The 27,314-nt window shown below is 28.8% G+C and overlaps 5 protein-coding genes and 1 long non-coding RNA gene across 6 annotated transcripts in view; 3 read left to right on the top strand and 3 right to left on the bottom strand.

The window, feature by feature from the left end:
* The window catches only part of LOC122499038 (N-alpha-acetyltransferase 15, NatA auxiliary subunit), a 71,687-nt gene extending 51,642 nt beyond the window's left edge, over positions 1-20,045 (top strand). Inside the window, exons 9-11 of the mRNA XM_043607084.1 lie at positions 16,207-16,400; positions 16,534-16,642; positions 18,820-20,045. Of these exons, the coding sequence (XP_043463019.1) occupies positions 16,207-16,400; positions 16,534-16,642; positions 18,820-19,337 (821 nt within the window). The 3' untranslated portion in view covers positions 19,338-20,045. The remainder of the gene's footprint in view (positions 1-16,206; positions 16,401-16,533; positions 16,643-18,819) is intronic.
* LOC122499039 lies at positions 11,833-12,792 on the bottom strand. Its single transcript, XR_006301293.1, has 2 exons — positions 12,476-12,792; positions 11,833-11,959 (listed from the first exon to the last, which is right to left on the bottom strand). It is a non-coding gene; the product is annotated as an uncharacterized LOC122499039 (long non-coding RNA).
* Positions 20,046-23,800: 3,755 nt separating the features above from the next.
* Positions 23,801-24,286, bottom strand: LOC122499004 (late histone H2B.L4-like). The gene has a single exon (XM_043607033.1). It carries the CDS (start codon positions 24,245-24,247, stop codon positions 23,843-23,845), a length of 405 nt encoding a protein of 134 aa, XP_043462968.1. The 5' UTR covers positions 24,248-24,286; the 3' UTR covers positions 23,801-23,842.
* A 198-nt stretch (positions 24,287-24,484) lies between these two features.
* LOC122499003 (late histone H2B.L4-like) lies at positions 24,485-24,978 on the top strand. The gene has a single exon (XM_043607032.1). The coding sequence runs from the start codon at positions 24,516-24,518 to the stop codon at positions 24,918-24,920; it is 405 nt and encodes a 134-aa protein (XP_043462967.1). The 5' UTR covers positions 24,485-24,515; the 3' UTR covers positions 24,921-24,978.
* An 897-nt stretch (positions 24,979-25,875) lies between these two features.
* Positions 25,876-26,286, bottom strand: LOC122499018 (histone H3.1-like). Its single transcript, XM_043607048.1, has one exon. The coding sequence runs from the start codon at positions 26,284-26,286 to the stop codon at positions 25,876-25,878; it is 411 nt and encodes a 136-aa protein (XP_043462983.1).
* Positions 26,287-26,469: 183 nt separating this feature from the next.
* Positions 26,470-27,085, top strand: LOC122499019 (histone H1B-like). The gene has a single exon (XM_043607049.1). The coding sequence runs from the start codon at positions 26,570-26,572 to the stop codon at positions 27,083-27,085; it is 516 nt and encodes a 171-aa protein (XP_043462984.1). The 5' UTR covers positions 26,470-26,569.
* Positions 27,086-27,314: the final 229 nt, after the last annotated feature.

The raw sequence follows: 27,314 nt of genomic DNA on the forward strand, positions 1-27,314 counted from the left end.
TTGCTCAAACAATGTTTGGATTCTATTCATTTAGAAGATCTCTCCAGACATTAAGAAATCGTTTCCTTTAATTTAATTTAATGACATTTAATGTCTTTCGAGATAATTTCAACTTTAATATAGCATTCCGTATTGAAATTTTTATTTTTTAGTATTCAAATTATTCCGCACTTGTGGAATTCGGTTTCTCTATACGAATATTTCCAAGGAAACAAAAATCAAAATGTGTGTTATTTTTAGTAGTCTGAGACTCTGAGTTCAATATATTGTTTCCAGAATCGATTTTTCTTCATTTTACGACAAATGCATTTACGCTTTTATGGCGAAGACGATTTATAAATTATGATTACGTTGCTTTTACTTAAAATAAAAATCATATCATAATTTTTTTTTGTTCTACTTTATGCGTCAACTAATTAATGTCATCTATACAATTACAACGTTTTACCAAAAGAAGTAGAAAATAATTTCTATTTGCAATTAAAATTACCTGAAAATAGTTTTAGATATTTTTATATTTTTATTCGAAACGGAAGATAAAGATATTTTTTTTTAATCACTTTGGCAAGAAGCCAATAAGAAAGTGCGTCGTTTGGAATGGAAAAAAAACTTTATATAAAGGTAATGCACTCTATATTTGAGCTTAATGCTATAATGATTATAGAAAAAAATGAAAATTTGCTTTTCTATTTTTTTTCTGAAATGCAATTGCAAACTGGCATATCTAGAGCATTTGAAGAGAATAATAAGCATAGATTTGAATCAAGAGAAAAGTAACGAGCAAAAAGATAAAGAAACGTGAGTTGAACGCTAAAGTATTAAATTATATATATGAGAGTGATGAACGTTAGTGATACTTTCGCTACTTTATGTTCTCATCTGTTTTTCAAGGTCATTGTACCGGAGAATTAAATAAATTTCTGTAAAGATTAAAAAATACTTGAATAGTTTATAAAGTTTACATTCATTATAATTGTTTTAAAAGTAACCGAATTTCTGAATTCGAGTTCGATTTTCATTTAACAGAATTTTTCCAAGTCGAAATTTTGATGATCTTTTCATTTTCTGTAGTAGAGAAATTCAAACGAAAAAATATATTGACTATTTTCTCTTTATCTTTTTAATACTCTGAAGTATACGGAATTCTGCAATTTAAAGGACCATTAAGTAGTAAAGTTACTTTACCAAACGGTATTTATTACCCAAATTTACTAAACAAAGTTCTTTTCGAATAAAGCAAAGTTATGTAAAAATTTACATGAAGATTAGCATATTAAGCGATATTAAGGAAAGTAGATTATAGAAGCAAGAAGTAAATTAGTCACAACAAATGAATAATAAATTTTTAATGTCGACAGTTTAGGAAAATATTTTGCGTTACGTGTACTATAAAACCTATGCAATTTGATACCCCTATTAACTCTAATTGTTATATTGTAGGATAGGTCATAACTTAAATTAATATCAAGGTCGGGTGTAATACCATCCATACAATAATGTATCAATTTATTTTATTTATTCATTTCAAAAAATACGAGCAATTTTTTAATGATTTACATTTATTTCTGCATTGTACGCTTGACATAAAAGAGTCACTTTTTTAATGATTTTATGGAGACAATTAGAATTAACTTGAAGAGTTTATAAAAGAGTTTATAAAATTCTTATGAAAAATTGAATTATTGTCAAAAAGAACAACATGTTTTACAGAAATTCAATTCTTTTTAAACATTTTAATAAAAATTTTCGAAATAATTCAATTATCTTCAGAAATAATAAAATTCTTCTCAGGAATTCAATTATTTTTGAAAATTTTAATAAAATTTTTTGCAACTTTTCAATTATTTTCAAAAATAATAATAAAATTCATCGCAGGATTTCAATTATTTTTAATACAATTTTATACGAATTGCTCAAAAAATGTACCTAATTATTCTTTTCTCGAAAAAATAAATTATTTAAAAAACTGTTTTTTTTTTAATTCTTTGGAAGAATTCAATTATTTACAAAAATACTAGAATTTTTTATAGGAATTCAATTATTTTCAAATATTTGAATAAAATTGTTCAAAAGTAATAAATTATTTTAAATACAATTTTAATTAAAATTTTTGAAATAATTTCATTATTCTTTTAGATTTTAATAAAATTGTTCTTCTCAAGAATTCAATTATTTACATAATTAATTCTTCGAAAGAATTCAATTATTAAAGAAAAATAACAAAATTATTCCCGAAAATTCAACTGTTTCAAAAAATATTAAAAATAATGGATTTAAAGAAGAATTTTAGTTAAAAAAAAAGGAAAAAAATTTAATTTTTGGAAAAGTTACAAATTATTGCAATTCAGTTAAAATTTTAGACAATAATTGAATATTAAAAGCAATATAGCGTGAATTTTTGGAAATAATTGAATTTTGAAATTAATTTTTTTGAAAAAGTTTAATTGAATTTTTTAAATATTATTTTAGGTTTTTATTTAAAGAATAAAAAATTGAATAATTTACGAATAATTGAAATTTTGTAGCATTGAATATTGTATACAAATTTATTTGAAAATTGTCGAAGAACTTTTTCGAAAATTATTAAAAATAGTCGATTTAAAGAAGAATTTTTGTTAAAAATTCTTGAAAATAATAATTGAATTGATAATGATTTTATCGCTCGGTCATCTTTAATTATTATAAAACATGAAGAAATCGATCACTCCGAGTCGAATCACTCCGAACTCGGAGTTATCGATATCTTCATGTTTTATAGTTATTAAAAATTTAATTTATAGTTTGAAGTAAAATATTCTTTTATTTGACTCGGACTTATATTTTTTGTCTGTAATTTAATTCGTAATTTTTTATTTTTGGTCCGTAAGGTCTGTATTTTTAAATACTTCACTAATTCGAGCCCTGTTATTGACAATATTATCGAAAGAGTAAATTTTCTTTTTTCTAAAAGCGCAGCCCACTGATTTGTAGTTGACATTACCCAATAATGATGGTGTCAATTAATCATGTCAGAGAGTTGTACTGTCAACATTTCCGTTTTAAATTCGATGCATTAAAATTTCGCAAACGAAAGGATACAACACATTAGTCCCCTGTGCTTGTAAGATAAAATTTTCTGCAATTTAAGTGGGTCATAGAAATTGTGGAAACGTGTCTCGGTGATTGTTATATGCTTCGCTTTTGTACTTGATGTACGGGAGCTATCTGCCTTTTATTATGCGATCCGTGTAACGAGTGTGTGTTTAATGTACCTTCACGGTTCGCAAAAAAAGAAGGAAAAAGAAGAGAATGAGACGTGACAGTTGACACTCTCCCTTGTCCGTGGCATTATAATGCAATGTTTCTCTTTCTCTCTCTCGAAAGCTGGAAAGTCGCATTGCTTATAAATGGACAAGTTAATCGTATTTAATTATTTATTATTTCTTAATCAGCAATACACATCGCTCTCGAGTTCGACGACCTGCAAACATCACACTATATCTTCATTTTTTTTCTCTTTTTCTTTTGGTCTCTATTTTCACTTCTATTCGTTCTATTAAATTAAACAAGCACTTTCCCATGCAAACTTATTTTCGCTTATTTTTCACCTGGCACGATTGCTTCTTGTTTCTGTAAATTTTGTCGAAACTGAAATTTCTATTTAGCGGATTTTTATTCTTCTAAATTTATTATTGGCTTGATAATAAAAAAAAGTTTCAGAATAAGTTCGATTTCGATTTCCAATTCCTAAAAATACGTAGGTATTATTTTTGTTGTGAATAAATTTTTTTAAGTATTGAGGCCACTGTACTTAATTTCGGGAGCACTTCTTGATATTCAAAGCTGAAAAAGTGTCTCAAAGGCGCAGACGTTTCAGTTTTTAAATACGTGACCTGAAATTAAAAATGAACTTGTTATTCACAAATCAGTTATGCTCTTTCATATTTTTATTTCGACTCTCTGACTGATGATCGCCTATACATATACCATTGACTTTTCAAAAATGTCGTCATTTTCTACGCAAATCTGAACAAACATTATATTCCACGAAAATTTTTTACCTAATGTTAAAATAATTGTCCCTCTTTTTAGCGTTGTTGCTCGTCACGCTCTAATTTTATCTATTACATGATTCTTCGGAACATTTCAAACCTATATCATTTCCATTCGATAATCAAAATTAGTTACATAAAACTGCAATTATTTAGAAATTATTAATAAAAATGTTGGGCATTTTTTATTTGCAATTTCTTGTTCTATTAATATATATGTAATAATTGATTACTAGGTACATATTATTAATTTTATTACTTAATTGCAACTATTCTTGAAAATATAAATTAAATCTTTAAGTTGTTAAAATTATTTACTCTTAAACCAATATTTATATATATATATATAAATAATTTTAATTGCGCGGGGAATTTAGCTTCAAAAAATGAAAAAAAATGTATGTACAAAATTTTTAAGCTTTAAAATCGTTACAAAGTCTGAAAATTTATTTAAAAAAAGTATAATGCGGAAGTAGTAAAATTCCGTTTATTAGGTTCTTACTAAGTGTGCACTGTTTACACATAAAATTAGATGTTTGTACAACTTTTACCATCCACTTGAGGGCAAAAAATGTTTGCCTTTAAAATAAGGACATTGGTAAAAAATTTATTTACAGTTAACAGGATCTTAAAAAATCAGGATTTAATTAAATTCGCTATTAATATAGTAATCATGACTCAATCATTCAACCATCCAATGATATTAAATTCCAAACATTTTTCTATTTTGAAACTTTTCTCTACTTCTTTGTCTTTTCTTTTTGTCATTTTTCTAATTTTCTACATTTGTGCGGCTTGATTTCAACATTTTTTTGTCGAAACTGTTTTTTTAAGTGTATTCTTTTTAAAAAGAAGAAAAATGAAGACATTGAAGAAATGTTTTTGTATTGAATTGACGCTGTGTGAATGTTTTTTTTTTTTTAAAAGAAGAAAAAAAAGAACGAATGCTCTGAAATATGTATGGTTATTTGAAAATTTTGCAATTTGGTTGTGGACCACCGTTTGCACAATGTCGAATTACAAAATGGGCACACGTCAAATTCAATGGGTCGTATTGTCTCGTTGCAGGTAATTTCTGTTATATAGTGAAAGGCGTGGCATGAAAAGTTTATGCCGAGACCATAGAACGATTAAAAAATATCCTAGCGTCGATAAATCTCGCGAAATATCTAGAAACAGAGATATATATGTATATATGCACACGTTTAGTGTATATATTTAAAGATATTCCTTGCAGTTCTCGAATATATTATAATTTCCATTTAACGTAATTGTTCTGTAGGCGCATATATATTAGCAGTTTTAATTTACACAATTTTGCGTTAGATCGAAAACAATGAGAAGATAAAGTTCGTTAATTAACTTTATAAATTATAATTCGTATTTTTTTTTTGTAGTTGGTTTTAAACTTTTGATTTTGCATTCTAAATCGAAATTTACTATTTTATGGTTTTTTTAAATCGATTTTTTGCCTCTTGGAGAGTTTTGCCTTCGTAAAGACCCTCGCGACTAAATGGTCTCGAGGGTTTCTGTCCGGACTGACAATTTGAAGACCAGGGTTCGAGTCCCCTTGGAGATGGATATTTTTTCCAGTATCTTTAGTGCGAATATAAAAAATATTCATTTCGTTTGAATTTGAATCTAAGGAAACATAATTGAATTTGGAAAATAGAAAAATGGAACCATTTCTTCGAACGTAGTGTGGAAACTTATCCGGGTTTGCACGGCTCGTGTGTGTTTGGATGTGTTTTTTCTTGTCATTTTGGCACACATGCACGTGGTTTAAAATGAGCATGGGAAGTTAACATTCCGGTGGCGTCTTGTATTCTACGTTTCGAATAAAGCCTTTCCAGTCGTCGATATAGTCATGACTATTATGGTACCTTTCTTATTTCTCCAGAGAGCCACGCCCTGCCTTTGCCCCATGCTGAACACACCCTTCACCATGCGTCCGTTTGCACGGTTTGGCGTGGTCGATTCAGATATTTACTCTAAGCACCGATCTATATATTGATATATATCAACTTCGATTGCCAACAATCGCTGTGTACAGTTGTATACCTATAGCTATATAGAGATCTATCGAGCGGCAAAGGTGAAATGTGAGGTTCGATTAAACACCATTCGAACCAGAGATTCAACAAACTTCTCCACTCTTACTTTTATTCAATTATTACCAATATTAATAAAATAAATAATATTAAAAATAATTATTGTATAAAGTAAAAAGTTTGTTCAACTTTTCGGTTCAATAGTGTTTAATTATTATTATTTTTTACATTACTTGAAATATTTTTAATTTGATTATAATTTTTAAGAATAGTTTTTTGATTTCTAGCATTAGTGAATTTAAAGTAGTGGAAAAACTAAAAAAAAAAGAAATAGTAGCTTTTAGTGGCTGAAATCTATAAAAGTATCCAGATAGTAGCATAACGTAAAAAAGTATAGTAAATAGTAGGTTTTTGTAGATCAGTGCGAAGCCTGAATTCAGTAATTAGTTATATTTAACTAAATCAGATTTAGAGAAATATTTAAATGAATAAAAAATATTTTTTGGAACTGAGAATATAAAATAAGTTTGATTAGATGAAGTTTCTTATTTCCACATTAAGTAATCATTATCTGCATTTGTTTTCTTTCCACATAATATCAACAATTGGTTAATTTTCAATGACTCGCAGTAAAACAGAAGGGAAAAAAATGAAAATCAAAAGTGAGCCGGTAATTAAAAATGATAAAAATCAATCGCTGGACAGAAATTTGAAATATTAACGGCAAGGTCAAAAATATGAATGAATAACGTAACAAACATTCGGTGAATGTAAATGTTGGCCCATTAAATTGACCTACTGACTGAATTATCGATAATGATCAAAATTAGGTTGACAAAGAATAATTTATTATTCTTTTTCAATATTTGGAACTGAATAAAATAAGATTATTATTTATTTAGAAATATTTAATGCAATGAGGAAAATAGAAGTAAATATTATTAAAATGAGGGTAATTTTCTAAAGACATAGAAACTCGATTTAGAGAGAAATTAGCCGTCCATAACGAATATAATCGAGAAGTGCATTTTTCATTTGGCATTTTATCTCTGTGGATACGCTTAATGTTCACCTAGACAGGATGCAAAATGAAATAATGGTAATCGGCAGGTTGTTAAAATTGATAACTAACCATGACCGACACCTCAGTTTTGCACAACTACGTCACTTTTGTTTATTTTACTTTCATTTAGTTAAATAATATGCTTTCAATTGTTATTAGTGATAATGTGAAGCTTACCGTGCAGGAATTCCCTCGTTTCATTTCAATATTCACTTAATCGACAAAATTATTAGAATTTACCTGAAACTAAAATTCAACGAAAAAATAATTATTTTTCTATAGGAATTAAGATTTAAAAAATTTCAAATACCTTTTTGAAATTCATTTCCATTTGCTGATTATTATTTTCTTATGTCTATTCGTGTAATAAATTAAATGAAACTTTGCCTCTTTTTCTATTATTATTATTATTATTATTATTATTATTATTACTTTTTGTTTGAAAGAAAGTTTTATTAAATTAGAAAGAATGATAATTAACATCGTTTTAAATTAGTCAGTTTATCTATATATTAGATTGCAATTAAAATATTTCTATGTTACTAAGTTATATCTACTGAATGTGGAAAATAATTTTTATTGTAGTAAAAAATAACTACATAGTTTTATAACACTGTAACAGTGTATCTAATTATTTAATTATTTATTAACTTAGCAAGACTGAAACGAGTTTTATAATTAAAATTAGAAAAAGTGGAATTCCACCCAATAAATCGTGACGCAAATGGTTTTTTTTGCAACGAAAGGAAATCCTTATCATTGAATATCAATTGGTTGTAAAAATTTTTCATATTTATTTTCAAGTCGACACAAATATTTTATTTTTAAAGATTGCAATATAAATTATAAAAAACGCCTTTTATAATATAATTATGTCAGAATTATACTTTATTAGTCGGTTGAATTTATTATTATTATAAATTACTTGTTATTTAAAATAATTATTTAAAGAAATTTTAATTCATTATTTAAAGAATTAACTTTTAACGAAAATATTACTTAATTTGTAATTTATTATTAATAATTGTGATGTTTCAAAGATATAATTAAAATAGTATAAAAAATATGTTTTTTCAAATTTCCGGTTATTTTTTTTCTCCTTTTTAATTGTCTCGTTAGTATTCAAATGATTCTTTCAACTGTCAACTATAATCACGGTTCTATAAATAAATATTTTGTAATTGCATTTCGCGAGTATAGTCGGAATAATAATCATAAACTAGTTGTGACAGTTGTTGTTCCATCAGGACGATTCGTAACAAATGACGCGACTCACAACTAATTCAAAAGATTTTATGACTAATGAATCTTAAAAAGACTCTCTGAATCTCTCAGTCTAATGCGCCTTCGTAAGAGGGAAATTGAAATCAGTTCTATAAATAATTAAATTCCAGATATTTTTCTATTACTAGTGAAATCACGCCAACAACTTTTCGTCATTTTTCCTATTTGAAAATTGTATAAATCTTGGTTAACTTAATTATTCCTGAGAACTAAATTCTTTAAAATTAATTAATTAATTTTCTTAATCGGTCCAAACAACCCAAACATCGAAATAAATTCTTTAATGTTTGCATTTTTTTAAATAACTTTAGTAATTTTAAGTTGCAGGACTTTTTAAAAATTGAAAAAGTAGTGTATGAAAAAGAGCAGTGATGAGCCATTAGAATTTGTTATTTGCATTTTTTGTTTGAAATTTCTGATTTGCATTCTAGTGTCCTTGAATAACCGCCTACTAATTTTTTTGTTTTCAATATCACTTCCCCTCTTTTCGTGTAGGTTCTTAATTGTTTTAGACGACGAACTCTCCTCAAATTATTTCCACTGTGATGATGACTTTTTCAAAAAATTATGAAAACTACTTCAATAATTATAATGTCTCATTCAATGGAAACAACTTTTGTTCCTCGAAATAAATTCACTTTTTTTATAATATCCAATATTTTCGAGAAGCTCAACACTCTTGAGAAACAGGTTTCATTCATTTGCTTGCATAAATTTTATAGAATGCGCATATACATATATATTTATATACATAAGTATTTATTTCGCGCTCTTATCTTGTTTAAATCGTATGCGAATATATGGAAAGTGTATATATAAAGATTCTTCGCAGTAAAAGGCGTATCTGATAAGATTTTTTTTTTGTTCCTTTCAAAATTCCTTTTTTCTCAAATCTATTAGAGAAATATTTTCGAATGCACCGCAAGAGATTGTAATTGGATCGTAAATAATGATTAGACGCGTAACTTTCGCAGCGTGAGATCAAATGTTGCACCTTGAACATGAACGTTGTTGTATTGCACTAGTAAATCTAATCATGCGGAAATCGATTTTTTTCTCCTCGAAAACTATGCGCAAACTTTCCGATTTTCTAGAAAATTTTTAATTTTTACAAAATTGTTGAAAAACAATATATATAGAATTTTTAATTTTGTAATGCTTGTTTACTTAGGTTTTTTCCGGTAATTACACCCTTAAAAGTTATATTCTACAAAGGCAGTGGAGATTGACACCTACGCGAAATGTGCGCGTTTTTCTTCAATCAGAAAATTTACATTTGACGCCCCCTCGTGACCCTTTTACGGCTGTGAGATCAAGTTTTGTTATTCGGAATAATAATAAGAAATTAATCGCTTTTATATTCTAAACATCGTGAGAACGAACATCCATCTCAATATCACTCGATATTTATATTTTAATGCACAATATGTGCCAATGCGTTGAAAATTCAAATCAATTAAAAGCAAATGACGCGGAAACTGTTGATAATTGTAATTTATTTATTTTTATTATTTGCCTTTGGTAATTTCTTTTAGTTGAGTAACTTTATCTAGAAAATTATATCATGCTTTCGTATTTTAAAACAGAATTTCTTCAATTACAAAATTATTCGCAAATATCAATAACTTATTTTTTAAATAAATATTTAATCATTATTATTTTTCTGTGGGAAAAAATCTTTCAAAACTATTACTTTAATTTTTAAAGACGCACAGATGCACGGACTGTGAGAAAGACACAGTTGAGAGATTGGACGCTCACCCCTTCCCATTTGTAACCGTCCAATCGCTCGACCCCCCTTCCTTCTTGTCGCGTTCGTCCTTCGTCCTTGCGTCGAATGTACTCAAACAGTTCCATAATTCGCATAAATTAATTCTCTAGCATACATTTTCTATTGTAATAAATGTACTCACTTTTTTACGATTTTATTATTAATATTTCCCAACTCGAACATGCCTGGCGCTTTAACAAGATAGGCCAAGGTAAGTTCGAGTTTGTTGGCTAAAATGAATGACCTTTTTAGTTTTGAGGTTATGTTCGTTTCTCGAAGATATCTATGATATCTATTATTATACAGATAAACATAATGAAGTGTGTAAGTGTGTTTTCACGATAATGGGAAATTAAAGTGGCAGCGTGAGAGATTGAAATTAAATAAGGAATTGGTATGCAAGAATTTCAGGCGTCTTTTTTTCTCTATCCTTGATAAAGGAAAAACCTTGCACTTAGGAAAGCAATTCACAGGAATGTGGAGCAACAGGCAATCGATGTTGGACTCGAGTGGTATGGTGTGAGTTAAGCAGCACAATACTATCCATTTATGCAAACGATAACTACTCACATCCCTTCACGATTATAATAATGTATAGGTGCGTCAATTACAGCCCAATCCATTTCTGTTGTCTTCTCATTTTCATCTCGCTCTCCATTCATCATTATAGCGCCCCGATTTTCTAATACCAAATGCTTTGTCATTTCAACAACTCTATTTGCAAGTTTCGAAATTTTATTCTTCAACTTTAACTTCTCCCTCACTTTTTTAAATCAAATTACCAATTTTAAAAATAATAGAAAGTAGGAATTTTTATTCAAATTATATTTTTCATTTGATAATCATAATTTTTTTTAAATTTTTCTAATTTCTAATATTATTTTATTATGAATTATGAAAAAATATCTGCATATTTTCGATTTGTCAAACAATATTTTTTAAAGAAAAAAAAACAAAAACTTGAAAAAGAAATAATTTCAAGTTCACATTCTTGGATGCCTCTGACGTAAACGAAAATAAAATTCCGTATCATAGGTCGTGTCGAACAATCAAGTTTTTCAACATTTTTGGTGAATCTACAGTCAAGGTCGATGCCACCTGCGTAAAATAAAACGAATAAAAAGTCTATTCCAATTTCTTTTTTACTCACATCTAGCGTTTTTTTCTAACTGAAGTTCAAAATATAACCGAAGGCTACCAAATGTTTTTTTTATTTACTTTTTAAAAAGATTTTTGTTTATATGAAAATAACACGTTCGGAAAGTAAATTAAAAATTTATTTAAATTTCGCTCACTAATTTATTTGTATGTAAATGTAATATATATATAAATGAAACGCGCTATTTATTTAAATGCAGAAAATGTTTATTAGGTGCGTTGTTGAAAACAAATTTATTTTATTAATTTCTCACTTTACGACATGTTTTGTGATATTAAGTTGTTATTTTTATGCGTAAGATTCTATACAAATATATATATTTTTTAAATTTAATTTAATTTATTTAAATTAGATTAAACTAAAATTAAAATTAAATGAAAATAAAATAAATTACAGTTTTTTTAAATTTAATTTTTACATTATAATTTAAAATAAAAAGAATATCTTCCTTTTTCTTCAGGAAAAAATTAAAATACAATCAGTAGAATTTATTTTATTCATTTATATTTCGATCTTACATCACAATATTAAGTACTTTCTTGAATTATGAAAAATCCAGTAAATTTCATTTTTAAATTGGTGAATCACGTTTCTTTCTATCTGAAATATAAAAATTATAAATTATAAAAACTTTAAATTTTTCCCATTTCTGACAATAACATTGACTTTATTTTAAATAATTAAAATCTTGAAGAAGTTTCATAAAATTATTGTTTATTAAATATTCAGAGAATAATTTTACTTAAAAATTGAAAAATAATTATGAAATTCGTGAAAAATGGCTACAATGCAATGAGACCCGTGCAGAAATTGCCCACCCGGGCCCAGACCCCGCATGAAACAGGGAACCCGACCGGGCCCCGGTCTGGGAGCTCGGCAAATCGGGGGCAAATCGGGCTTTTGCCATGGCCCCGGTCGGTTTTATTGTTTCACCCCGGTTTAGGGAAGCCCGGTCTGGGCCCGGCCAGGCCCCTGCCAAAATTTCTACACGGGGAACTAAATTATGACATATGAAAATAGTTTTTAATAGAAATTTTCAATTTAATTTTATTAATTACTTTTATTATAATTGGATTTTGTAAATTTTAGAAATATTAAAATTTTGTTGTCTCTAACCTATAATTTGAGCCTCTTGATCGGCAGCCAGTGCCACTGCTGTCCAGCAAACAAGTAAAACTGTTGCAACAAGAAGTGCTGAATAACTTTTCATCGTGATTGTTTGTTTCAATTTGACTTGAAAAGTTTTAGAATATTTTTATGAATTGGAATTTTCCTGTCTTTTTATACTCGAACTTCAACACTGTATGCTTATTATCAACCTTTGTTAGAATTATAATTGTCGATGATAAAAAAATTACTATTTTAAACAGGTTATTCTTAAAGGTTAGACAATGTTATTATCAGACAAAGAATGATAGTGTGAATTTGATAACTATGTGGGTTAAAAAATATAATAATAAAATAGATAATAATTGAAATACGTAAACAAAATAGAAAAATAAAATAATAAATAAATAATTAAATAAAAAAATAAAGAAGTAAAACAAATAAAAAAATATAAATAAATAAAATGAAACATAAACATAAAACATAATTATGCTCGAGGGGCAATCGCTTCCGAGAAACTTGGAATGCGCTGAGGTAACATTAATTCATGTCCGAATTTACTCAGCACGGTTCTCCCGCACTTTAATAACACATTAGATATTTCTTACATAATTGGAAAGCGTACTCGTGATTTTCGCGTTATAATACGGAATTAATGCAGAGCAATTAAAACGTTGATGCCCGCTGAGCAAGATGAATGCATTAATGCAATAATAATTCGAGAACGCCTTTCTATGAACGCGATATTTTTTTGCATTCACCACAAATATTATTAATAAGAATAAAAAAAATCAGCTCTTAAATTACTATTTTTCTTCCAAAAAAGTTTGACAACTTTTCAATTTAACAGTTTTTCTAAGGATATCATTGCATCGAAACTTTTTTTTCAATTTAATATCCTTGGGAAAATTGTGAATTACTAAAAAAAATTCATTAGATATTTTATTTTTGTTTTATTTTCCATATTTTAATGGAATTTAAAATTCTTTTTAATTCACATTTTTCGCTATAATAACAAATTTATAACTGTCTCAAAATAAAGTTCGGAATTCTTACCGGGAAAGTTATATTATTTAAGTTATGATAAACATGTCAAAAATAAAATTTTTCATAAGTTGGGCTTTATATAATATTCCAAGTTATATTTATATCAAAGTGAAAAGAAATAATTGGTTTTATTTTTAAATATTATAAAAAACGGAGAAAAAAATTTCAACTCGTAATTAAATAAATAAGAGAAAATAAAACATTTTAAAAAAATGTTTAAATATATTATCAACAAAAGCTTCAAGTATGGGATTATTTTTTATAATTGTTTCCTTTTCTGAATACGATTCTGTCAATAATTTCTTTTTTAAATAACTTAATTCTTCAAGAACTATCATAAAATTATTACTTTTAGAAATTATTTAATGAATAATTTTAATTCAATTTTTCTAAATTATTGAATTTTTAAAGAGTTGCGTTTATAATTTTCATAAATATAGATACTTCAAAAGGTTTTGATTTAAAATTTTAGAAAATTTCAATTTTCAATGAATTTTATTATAAATAAATTCAATTATGTTCAAATTTTTTTTTAAATTTCGTAAAAATTCAATTATCTTTATAAATAATAAAATATTCTTCTCCAAAATTCAATTATTTTCAAAAATTTTATAAAAAATTCTTTACAAAATTTCAATTATTTTGAAAAAATTTTCCTCAATTCAATAATTTTTAATATCTACTATTTTTACAAAAAATTTTCAAAAGAATTAAATTATTTAAAAAAAAATTTTATTAAAATTCTATACAAACATTTAATTAATTTCATAAATAATAAAAATTTCACTGGAATAATATAAATATAAGTAATTTATAAACAATTAAAACAAGAAAAAATCGAAGACTCGATCGATTTTTTCTTATTTCTAACAATATTTTTGTAAATTGTTGAATTTCAAAATTGTTTGAATTTGAAATTTTTGAAAATTTTAATTTCTATGAATAAATAATAATAATTAAATATTTATTTTAAATAAAACTATTGACGTTTCCTAAAAAAAAATGAATTTTGGAGAAGTTACGAATGATTGCAGAAATTTGATTATTTTCAAAAGTAATAAACTTCTTTGCAATATTAATATTTCTTGTAATAATAAATATAATGATTTTATCATTCGATCATTTGTAATTATTATAAAACATGAAGAAATCGATATTCTTCATGTTTTATAATAATATTCTTACAAGTTGTTGAATTTCAAAAAGGTTTTGAATTTGAATGTTTTGAAGAATTTTAATTCCTCATGAAAAATAATAATTGATTAAATATTTATTTAAAAAAGAATTTATTTTTGTTTTCGAATAATTTCACAATTAAATTAAATAAATATAATACACAATTTTTTTGAATATCTAATAATTTTGAGAGTGAATCAGAATATTCTTTAGGTTCAGAAGAAAAGTCAAAATTTTGTCTGGAAATCAGGGAAAAAAATGAAATTTTTGTGTCAATCCTGTAATATTATTCGATTGTGAAAACGGGAGAATTAAAATTAATATATCAGATATTGCAACGAGTGTGGTACAAATGAAAAGAATTGTTTCTCGTGCGTTGGTAATTAGCTTTTGTATAAAGGACGATAACACGAATCAATAATGGGTCCCAGATTGAAAATTACAGTGGGGAAGAAATAATAGTTTGTTTGTCACGATTTAATCAGTTTGAAATCAATTAAACGAATCCAGGGGAGAGAAAAAGAGAGAGAGAGAGAGAGAGAGAGAGAACAGCAGTTTGTGTTTGAACGTTCTGTTAGATGCCCGCGGTTCCCAAGCACATTCCATCTAAAGCGCTTTCTAACACGTGATACGATTTATCTCTAATTTTCGTAATGCTCAACTTTCATTGTGATCAGAGACATGTAATCAAAAAATTGGAACAATTGGAATATTTTTCAAAATTTAGATAATTTTTCGTTTTGAAATGATTTAACTTTAAACTAGTGTAATTCAATTTACTTTGTTCGTTTTTAGTATAAATGTAGAAATATAATCAGCTTCGTGTGATTGTGGGACTTGAATGCAAATTGAAAATTTGAAAAAGAGAGTAAAAATGTAAAATATCTGAAAAATGTTGTGAATTTCTGTGATTTAGCGCACGTGACTTGGACATTAGCGACACACGTGTAAGCGCACATGCCATTTGATTCTGCTTCGAAGTTGTGTTAAGCGCATAGGAAATGTCTCGGGAATAACTTTTGCGAAACCGTTGAGTGGAATATCGTTAACCTTGCTGGCACGGCCAACCGGTAAAAGCCACGTGACAATTGCCTTCTTTTTTCTTTTCTTCTCAGTTTAAAAATTTTAATCCCCGTGGATAATAATAAATTATGCACAAGCAACGAGAGGAATGAAATTCCCGACGTGCTTCGAATTATCACTCGCAACAAACTTCCTTTTCTCTCTAACATCATTTTGGAATTTTCCCGCAATTTGTTCCTCGACTGCCAAAGAATTTGTTCCTCCTGCAATTTCTCAACTTATTCTTATGTAGAATAAATTTCTTTAGAATTAAATTCCCCTTTAGAAGAATTTTCTAAAATCTTTTACAACCTTTAAGAATTGATTTTTATAGAGCTAAAAAATTATTTATTTACAGTAAACGAGAATACAAAAGAATTTCGTATTCAAGAATCGATTATTAAAACTTGTTGCCAAAAGAAATGCTAAATAATTAAATGAAATTTTTGTTACAGAAAATTTACCACCGTCAGAATTGAAGAAGTTCAGAAATAAGCAGAGAAAGCAACGCAGGAAGGCGGAACTCGAAAGGCAGCAGGCTGCTCAAGCACAGGAGAAGAGGGAACATCACAATAAATCTCGACAACAGACTGATCCCGATCTCGAGCAACCGATTCTCGAGGAACTTATTCCGGAAAAATTGGAGAGGGTAAGTTTCACAAAATTTCTCTTATCACAATAATGGTTCTAATTTTTTAAGGTTGAAAATTGACTGAAACTAAGATTTTTTTGTATTGCGGAAAAATATGGACAAATTTTAATTTTTCTTTTCTTCTCAATAGGTGGAAGATCCCTTGGAGCAAGCTATCAAATTTTTACAACCCCTGCAAGAGTTGGCTTCCGACAGAATAGAGACACATTTAATGGCTTTCGAAATATACATTCGAAAAGGTAACATAATTTTATTTAAAGTTGTCCGTAAAAAAATCCCTCGAATTCTTTGAATCTCACTGAAAAGTAAAACACTTTTACCTACATTTTTTTCTAGTTCGTAAATATTTCACTTTTTTTCTTCTTATTTTGTATTTTACATTCTGGAAAAAATACTACAATTGAATAGTATTTACGAATAAACATTGTTTTAAATCGGCGCCACACTGGACACATAAATATCACCAAAATCAGCTCAGTTTTCACTTGGTTCAATATTTTTTTACAACTTCATATAATGTAGATTTTATTTATTATCTAAGACAATCATCTCAACATAATCTCAAAACTAAAATGTAATTTTTGAAGCAAACAAAAACAATATAATAATTCTAATAATAAATTCTACAACTATTTAATATAATAATTAATTTTTAAATAATTTTGAAAAATTCAATTGCAAATTATTAAAAAAATTAAATTTTGACAGAATATTTCTTAAAATAATTTTCTAATAATTGCTGAAGCAAAAAATCACTCGATTTTACTTGTAATTATTTCATTCAAACATTCTTTACAAATAATGGTAATTATTTCAATATTGTTAAAAATATTTTGTTAGAAAATTATAAACAGTGCAAATGTATACCAAATTGTTTTTGAAGGAACGCTTTTTTAACACGAAAAATTATTATTAAGTTCTGAGATTAAACTAGGGTCAACATCCTCCTTAAATTAGTGATAAACGAAACTCTTTTCGTTCCATCGGCAATATTATTTTTGTTTTCGTTATTAACTTAAATGAATTCGAAACAGGTTTTTAATAGTCTAATATTTGGGGGGTTGGGTTGAATGGTGTTGTTATGGATTTATCATCGGAAGATACAGGTTTCTGATCAGAATTGGATTCGTTTATTATACATAGCTATTTATAGATTTGGAAAAGCCATTTGTGTCAGCTTTTAATAATGACAGAAGGTCCAGTTCTAGCATTGTGTTGATTCTGGGAATGATGACAGATGAATTTATTTCTATATAAAATCGCAGAATGATGTGCCATTATAATAACAATTCCAACTTGTATATTTTACTCTAGAAAGTTGCGTTGCATTTGAAATCTTCATAAATAGACCAATTTCAAAAAGTTTCAAATTTTAAATTTCAGAAACTTTTAATTTTAAATCGATTTAATTAAAAGTTTTACAAAACTTAGATTTTTGGAAAAATTTTAATAAATCAAGTTCTTAAATTCTACGTAGACATAATTATTATTTTCATAAATAACAAGAATTTCACAGGAATTCAACTATTTACAAATTTTTTTATAATTTCTTCGAAATAATTCAATTATTTTCATAAATAATAAAATTCTCTTTAGGAATTCAATTATTTTCAAAAATTTTAATAAAATTCTTGGCAAAATTTCAATTATTTTCATAAATAATAAATTTTTTTTAAGGTTTCAATTATTTGAAATAAATAATGAAATTCTTTTTAGGAATGCAATTACAGGGTGTCTAACAAGGATTGAGAAAATAATTCACTGACTTTTCCATGACTTTTTACTAATTTTATTTCTGCTTTCTTGGGACTAAAATATAGTAACTGACATATTTAACAGTAAATTAATATCTAATGATGAAAACAAACGATAATGAAAATCTTCTAAGTTTTGTTAGATAAAAAACATTTTTTTATTCACAAAAATTTTAATTTTTGTATAAATTTTTAGAAATTTCCCTGACTTTCAATGAAATTCTCTGACATTCCCTGACTTCCCTAACTTCCCTGATCGTTAGACACCCTGAATTATTTTCATAAAAAATAAAACTCATCGCAGAATTTCAATTATTTTTTAATTTTAATCAATTTACTCAGGAATTGTAATTATTCTTAAAAATTTTATTAAACTTCGTCGAAAGAATTCATTTCATTACATGTTTTTGAGTATATCTAATCATTTTTAGTGTGAAGTAGAACATTTTTTAAGGTCAGGGCTAAAGTCAAAATTTTATCTTCGTTGAGTATTTTTTCGATATTTACAAATATATCCCTGCATTGCAATTTTCTAGAATTGTAAAAAAAAGATTGTAGAATGTAAAAGTAAGATAAGAATTGAAGAGTTTTTGTTTCCGATTAACGACTGAATTTTGAGTTTGATCTTTGCTCGTGACTAATTTGCCAATTGCTTGTTTCAGGACGGACACTGTTGATGTTGCGATCGATAAATCGCGCACATCGCTTGGACCCCAACAATCCCGAATTGCACACGTGCCTTGTGCGCTTCTTGCAGCACACGAATAAGTCGCACCTGGAGGGCGCATTGGCCGAGGTGGTGAAACGCCAGACAAGTGGAATATTCTCAAGTTGCAGTGCGCAGCAATTGAACGCGCAGTACTTGAAGAAGAACAGCAAGTCTCTGCCACACCTGTACCAAGGCGCGCGCATGATGTACCTCCTGGACCCGACGGTGCAGTCCAAGGCCCTCTCCTTGGTCGCCGACATGGACAGCCTCGAGAACGTCTCTCTCGACGTGTGCACGAGGTTGCTCGCCTCCCTGCAAAAGGGCGACTTCGGCTCCTGCGAGTCGACGACGGCCGACTTCCGGGTCAAGTGCCACTCCCTCTTCCCGTACGCGACCGCATTTCGTCCCCTGGAAATCATCGAGGCCAAAGTCACCGTCAATCATCAAGACGACTACTCCATCAAGAACTGATCCTGGCGTCTCTAATTAGGACAATCGAGAGGAAGTTTCATGGAGGGGGGGCGGGGATACCAATTTTTAATCGATCGATCGTCTCGGTTTTTATTTAATTTTTTTTCCACTTTTTCTGTGTTTCTCTCGCGCGCGCGATTTTAAAATGCTCTCGTCGTTTGTCTCTTGGAGAATCGCGATAGGACCGAGTAGACAACGCTGTACAGGATGCGTTTTTTTTTTTTTTTATTTTGTAAAATATTGTAAATGGCGAGACAAGACTTTGTATACATATGTGCTAGAAAATGAAAAAAAGAAAAAATGTTACGCGTGATTTTCTATAACTAAGATCTTCGTTACCGACGATAAATCTCTACTGTGTAGAGTTTTGTCCCTTTAAGTAGTAAAATTGTACCGATTTTGGGACAAGTTTTGAACTCTGGTAACTGTACGGTCCGTAATGTAGAGTCCTACATTCTAATGGCTAGATTTCTTCTTTATCGATAATCGCTAGGGTAGAGAATGCTACCTTGCCGAATGTTGTTAAATATGTGACTGACTTTTGTATTGCCGATTTTATGTAAATTTGCCGAACTCAGAATCTGTACCAAAATCGTCAATTTTATTTAGAATTGTCGCCAATACCGCTAATTGTGATGGAACATCGAGATATTTTTTTTTCTCATTCGTTCTTTTAATCTTGAATATATAATAATTCGATTATATCAATTTGGACACTTGGTGAGAAATTATTTCCTTGCATTCGATTCCTGGTAAACTAACTTTCAATTCCTGTTGAATTTTTATTTCTTTTTTAGAATCCATGTGGGAATTTTAAAATTCAAGACCATCGAATCTGAAAAATTTGATTTTGTTCAATCAGAATTCGATAATTCTATCGAATTCTGATTGAACAAAATCAAATCGTTTTTCGGCAAAATTTTTTATGTGAACGGATTTTTTATTTAAATTTGCATTTCTATTTAAATGAGTTGTCATTTAACCGAATTATTATTCAGTTGAATTTTTCTTTATCTGAATATTAATTCGTTAGAAATTACATTTATTGAAATTCATGAATGATAGAATTTCTATTTGTCCGCATTTCCGTGAATATTCAGATATGAAATTAGTAATAAACCGTATTTTCTGATTCGGTGATAAAAACCGTTTTCACCTTTTGCTCTTCCGTTCGATTTGACGGATTTCTTGTGTTTTTTTACTTCTTTTTTTTAATAAATTAGATCAATAAACTAAACAGGAAAAGGAAGTTGTGAAATTTTGTTATTAAATATTGGAAGAAAAATACTTGTAATATACGATGAGAGATAAAATTGAAAGTAGATGGTAAATTATCATCTGGAATTACTTTTGTTGATAGACAAGAATTGATCGAATTAGGGAAAAATGTAATACTCGATTTTGCATGATAGATTTATTTAAATAATTCTTTTAATTTGTATTTAAAAAAATATATGAATTGAGGCTTATAGTGATAGTACAATTTTGATAGTTTAAATAAATTTTAAACAAAATTTATTTTAATTAAAATTTTAGAATTGTAAAATTGTAAAAAAAGTTATCAAAATTCGTCTCGTATATTGCTCGAATTTTTCTTTAATTTTTTTTTGTTCTCTCTTTCATCAGACATGCAAATTTTATAAATTATAAAATATCAAGTTCCACTATTAATTAGGCGGGTTCGAACGTTTTGCAATTCTGTAGAAAACAAAATTTAGGAATTTTAAATAAATTACCAATTTTTGGAAATATTTAAAACCATTCATTTTGAATTCATTTTATTTAAATATAAATTCCTGTTCTTCCAATGAATTTTTTCGCTCTCTGTCTATATATCTCTCCGAATATGGTTTTGATTTTTCTAACTCATATTCACAAGAAAATACAGATATAAGTGTTTTTGCAAGAAAGTTATAAATGTTACCACTAACGCGTCATTATCAAAATTCTCACAGTCATTTGTAGCAATTAATATTCAAACTTCGTCGCATTAAATACATATAGGAAAATAACAATATAAACCAGAATTCTCCATTAATTTGCCCATTTCTTTAGAAATTTCCACACTTGTATAAAGTAACCGAAGATGAAATATCAAAATAAATTAATCGATAAGTCTATTCTAATATATCAAATTCTGGTCGATATGTCGATATTAAATAGTTAATAACGATAATGATGGATATCACAATGTTGAGTGATTTATCGATATTTTGTTATTCAGTCGATATATTGATGTCGAAGAAAAAAAAATATATATACTTTTAAAAACGGAGATTTTGCGCACTAACGCTTCCCACACGATTTTGTAAATTGCGTTGGGCTCAAATATTTCCATTCTTTTCTTTTCCCTCCTCGTGTTCTTTCCTTTCCTTTTTGTTGTAAACTATCCGCATCAAAGTGTATTATTTATTTTCACGTGTGCTTGTATAGATTCGAAACATTATATTGGGAATGCAACACTTCCTCTCATTTGTAAACTATATCGTCGAACACATTTTTTATATATGTAAATATTTGGCGCCGATCAAACATGCAAACTATATACATTATGTTTTACTTCTAATGAATTCAAGAAAACATTTATATATTTTACTTGAGAAAAAAAAGGAAACTCTGTGTAATAAACAAAAATTCATGGGAAAAGAAACAAATTTTGAGAATAAAGGACAAAACGTATTTTTTTCCCCTACATGTTTTACTTTTCAAGTTGGAAGACGAAATAATTTTCTTACAAAAATATAAACTCTTTGTGGTGAAAAAAGTCCTTTGGATATTTGATCTAAAAGTTTGTGAAATTTAAACGAACTGTATACTAACATCGTAATTTTTTTAATGGTACTGAAGTCCTCAAACTTAAAAAAAAAGAAAAAGTTAAAGATTTTTTTCCTAGTTACATAATTCTCCACCAATTTTGAAGGTACAGTCACCAACGAATAATTTATTTGAATCAAAATAATACATATCGTCTCATTATATTTTGTTCAATCAAAAACAACTTTCTTATTAGCTAAAAAAAGATCTAGTAACCTCTGATTAATACTCTAACTTTTACGATTTGCTCGTTGAAAACGTAATTCTTTTTTATAAAAATAGCACTTGACAATAAATTGCAATTTTAGTTTGCGGTTTGTTTATATTTTCAGAAACTTGGATGAAAGTCAAACATTTTTAATTCAATTTTATTTTTTCTAAATATTTATAAAAAAAATTAATCTCCAATAGATAAAATATTTGTAGATCAAAGGGTTAAAAAAAGATCTGAATTTCTTCATCATTTTAATTAAAATACACTACCATAGATCAGTTTATACGAAAAGGAAGATATATCTCTTGTAAATGTTGACTTATAGTAGCGTCACGTCGGTTATTGATAATTATTAATTATTAATTAATAATCAAGACATCGATCATGTGTATTATATAGTCATTTCAAGTCGATCGAGTATGAGAGTCAGGTCTGCGAGGTTGGCGTAAAAAAGGTTTGGAATATCGAAACATTTTTCGATTCTTATTATCTTTCGACAATAAGAATAATGATTATTTTCACTTTATCAACTTTCTAGAATCTAACATATTGGATATATCCAAATAAAATTCGATACGAAATTGACATAACGAAGAAAGTTAACATAAAATGTCTAAATACCCGAAATTCGATACACCGAACGCTTTGAGAATCGTCGGTTTTTTATCGTGCATCCTCCGTTGATGTCCTTGAATGTTCGCGTGAAATTGAGACCATTTAGCATTAAATGCTAAAAGAATTTTTGTACATACGTAGTCAATAATAATTATAATTGGGTCCTTAAAAATCAACTAATAATATAACAATAGAAATTACTGTTTATAAGAAACGGGGATTTCTTTTTATCAACATTAAAAACAAATTTATAAAGCAAAAAATATATCGTAAAAAAACAATAAATCATTTATTTTAATGTCGTGCTCTCATTTTTTTTAGAAATTTTTTAAAAAATTTATTTTCAGTATGAGTGATGTTTGCAAATTATGTTCTTGATACGCGTGACTGTACGGCATTATAGATATTTATATAAGTTAAGACGAATAAACACGAATTAAAACAAACGATTTTTTTTTCATTAAATCCTTTCCTCCATTTTAGAGATTCAAAATTTTTTATTTTTAATGTTTTCAGGAAATAAAATTGGCGCTATCTATTGTTTCCATAATAAATATAAACAAATTATTAAAAACAGAAATTTGAGCTACACTTGCGTAAAAAAATAAAAATTTACATGTTAGGTTAAAAATTTTCTGACATTTTTAGATTTCAAAAATCCCTGTCAAGATTTTTTTCATCAAAGTTAATATTTTAAATCAATTTGTAATAAAATTGAAAAATTACTTTTTATAATGAAACTAATTAGACAATGAAAAGACAAATTAATTCTCCGCAAAGAAAATCGTGGCCCTGAAAAGGGCCGATTGATAACGGACAGGCTTTAACTTGTTAAAGTTAGATTACAGCACGTAAAGCTGTATTAATTCTTGGAAGCGGTGTATTTCGTCACAGCCTTGGTTCCCTCAGAGACGGCGTGCTTCGAAAGTTCGCCAGGAAGCAAAAGTCGAACGGCGGTCTGAATTTCTCGGGAACTGATGGTACGCTTCTTTGAATATTTCGCCAGACGAGAGGCTTCATTTGCAATGCGCTCGAAAATGTCGTTCATAAAACTATTCATGATGCTCATCGCCTTGCTTGACATCCCGACGTCATTGTGAACTTGCTTCAGAACTTTGTAAATGAAGTGGCCATAGCTTTCTTTCCCCTTGCGCCTCTTCTTTTTCTTGTCATCCTTGCTGACAACGCTTTTTACAGAATTTTCAGGCTTCTTCTTGCTGACTTTGGAGGCCTTGCTTTCAGAAGCTCGAACAACTTTTGAAGTCATTATGGAAATCCAAAACAGTACGTAGAACTCTAGTGTTGACGATCCACAAAACGTTTATGAAAAAAGAACCGCGGAACTGCTACTTTTATAAGCGAGTAGCCGTCGCGGTTCTCCCACTTTTCACGAGGAACCAATCAGAATGCAAAGTTGCAAAAAGTGGGAGAACCGCGACGGCTACTCGCTTATAAAAGTAGCAGTTCCGCGATATTTTTTTCATAAACGTTTTGTGGATCGACAACACTAGTTCTACGTACTATTTTGTATTTCCATGATGACTTCGAAAACAGTTCGAGCTACTGCAAGCAAGGCTTCCAAGGTCAGCAAGAAGAAGCCAGAAAAATCTGTCAAAAGCATCAGCAAGGATGATAAGAAAAAGAAGAGGCGCAAGGGGAAAGAAAGCTATGGCCGCTTCATTTACAAAGTCCTGAAGCAAGTTCACAATGACGTCGGGATGTCGAGCAAGTCGATGAGCATCATGAATAGTTTTATGAACGATATTTTCGAGCGCATTGCAAATGAAGCTTCTCGTCTGGCGAAGTATTCGAAGAAGCGTACCATCAGTTCCCGAGAAATCCAAACCGCCGTTCGACTTTTGCTTCCTGGCGAACTTTCGAAGCACGCCGTCTCGGAGGGAACCAAGGCTGTGACGAAATACACCGCTTCCAAGAATTAATTCTATAGCTTTAGATGCTGTAACCTAACAAGTTGAAGCCTGTCTGTTCAGCTTTACAATTATCAATCGGCCCTTTTCAGGGCCACGATTTTCTTTACGGAGAATTAATTTTGTCTTCATTATAAAAAAACTATTTTTAATAATTATTATTATTTTCAATTGAATTGATTTTTTTTTTAAATTAAAATATTAACTTTGAAAAATCTTGATTGACAGGAATTTTTAAAACGTAAAGATATCAAAAAAATTTTTAACCTTACATTTTTATTTTATTTTTTTAAATAAATGTAGCGCAAATTTCTTTTTTTAATAATTTAGATTTATTATTGAATAATTAGATATATCTAATTCTATATTTTCTGAAATTATGTAAAATAGAATTTTGATAAAGTTTTGAATGTTCAAATAAACGAAATATTTTTTTAAGCTCTAATATTTTTAATAATTAATAGAATGAAATTAAAAAAAATATTATAATTAATTATTTTTATAACTAAAAAGACGTTTTTACTTATAAAAACAATATTTTGTAAATAAAATTAAAATTAAAAACATTAGGGACATAAAATAGAAATTTGTTTTTAATGTTGATAAAAAGAAATCCTCGTTTCTCATAAACAGTAATTTCAATTGTTATATTATTAGTTAAGTCTTAGAGACCCAATAATTATAATTATTATTGACTATGTATGTACAAAAATTACTTAGCATTTAATTTAGGACAGTACGATAAAAAACCGACGATTCTCAAAGTGATCGGTGTATCGAATTTCGGGTCCTTATATTATTCTTGTATTGATATATAATTTTACACTAGATTTAATTCAGTTAACTATAATTCGTTTCTCAATAAAATTGTATACAAATTTGTTTTAAAAATAATCCCAACGTTCAAAAATTTAGTGGCCCTGAAAAGGGCCGATTGATAAGTTTATGAAGGAGACGCGAAAAAAATCTAATTGCGTTCGCCTCGAACGCGACGTGCCAATCGCATATCTTTCGGCATAATAGTAACGCGCTTGGCGTGAATGGCGCACAAATTGGTATCTTCGAAAAGTCCAACCAAATACGTCTCACAAGCCTCCTGAAGTGCCATGATGGAAGTGCTTTGGAATCTCAAATCAGTTTTGAAGTCTTGAGCGATTTCCCTCACCAAGCGTTGAAAGGGAATTTTCCGCAAAAGCAGTTCAGTGCTCTTCTGATAGCGACGAATTTCACGCAGCGCAACGGTTCCAGGTCTGAAGCGATGGGGCTTCTTTACGCCGCCAGTGGCAGGTGCGCTCTTCTTCGCCGCTTTCGCCAACATTTGTTTCCTCGGTGCTTTACCGCCCGTGGATTTGCGCGCCGTCTGTTTGGTACGAGCCATGTTGATAGTTGATGCAGATGAATTTCAGAGAAACAGTCTTGTGAAATAGGTACACCACAGTCCACAATGAGACAGTAGCGAAAATTTGCATCCTTTTATATGCTGCAGAATATAGGAATACCCTTATCAAGAGAGAGAGGGGGGAACGAACATCCGATTGGCCAGTAGCAAAGAGGAGGGGATACTGGTCTTTCGCGAGACTATAAAATACGTGGCAAGCACTCCACTGCTATTCAGATTGATTCTTTAGTCTACTGATTGAACTTTCAATAATCACTCAACCATGGTTACTAAAACTGCTGCAGTTAAATCTCCAACTGCCCAGACTTCGGCTTCGAAATCGAAAAAGTCTTCACATCCTCCGTCATCCGAGATGGTGATTGCCGCGGTCTTGAATCTCAAGGACAGAAATGGTTCTACCCTTCAGGCAATCAAGAAGTACATAACTGCGTCGTACGATGTCAACATGAAGACGCAAGCGCGCTACATCACCAAATATTTGAAGAGTGCTGTCGAAAGTGGAGTTTTGATTCAGACAAAGGGAAAAGGAGCTTCTGGTTCGTTTAAACTGTCCGAAGAGAGCAAGGCGAAAGTGAAGGTTCAAAGTGGTGGAAAGTCGAAGAAAGCTACTTCTCCGAAATCACCAAAAACTGTTTCTGAAAAAAGAACTTCAAAAATAACGGCGAAACCTCGGAAGGCAAAGTCAACTGGTCAAACCAAAACTGATAAACGTACAGTGAAAACAAAAGTACCGGTAGCAGTTGAATCAAAATCAAAGAAGTCTGCAGCTAAAAAATAAATCGCTTTTAGTGGCAATAAAAAACAACAATCGGCCCTTTTCAGGGCCACGATATCTTTTTACAAGGAATTTTTTTGTTCTTTACATTTCCAAAATTATGTCACTTTTTATAATTGAAAATTTGCTCGCTTTTGATGCCATACTTATTAATTTGTTAGACTTTCTTAATTTTAAACCATAATTAGTGACAGGAAGCTTATGCGACTATTTCGATAATTTAATTCAAAAA

The sequence above is a fragment of the Leptopilina heterotoma genome, unplaced genomic scaffold, assembly GCF_015476425.1.
Source record: "Leptopilina heterotoma isolate Lh14 unplaced genomic scaffold, ASM1547642v1 Lhet_163, whole genome shotgun sequence".
NCBI lineage: Eukaryota > Metazoa > Arthropoda > Insecta > Hymenoptera > Figitidae > Leptopilina > Leptopilina heterotoma.

Bases quoted from the DNA above. Each gene is read 5' to 3' on its own strand.
- LOC122499019 (XM_043607049.1), top strand. From the start codon at position 26,570: ATGGTTACTAAAACTGCTGCAGTTAAATCTCCAACTGCCCAGACTTCG.
- LOC122499018 (XM_043607048.1), bottom strand. From the start codon at position 26,286: ATGGCTCGTACCAAACAGACGGCGCGCAAATCCACGGGCGGTAAAGCA.
- LOC122499003 (XM_043607032.1), top strand. From the start codon at position 24,516: ATGATGACTTCGAAAACAGTTCGAGCTACTGCAAGCAAGGCTTCCAAG.
- LOC122499004 (XM_043607033.1), bottom strand. From the start codon at position 24,247: ATGACTTCAAAAGTTGTTCGAGCTTCTGAAAGCAAGGCCTCCAAAGTC.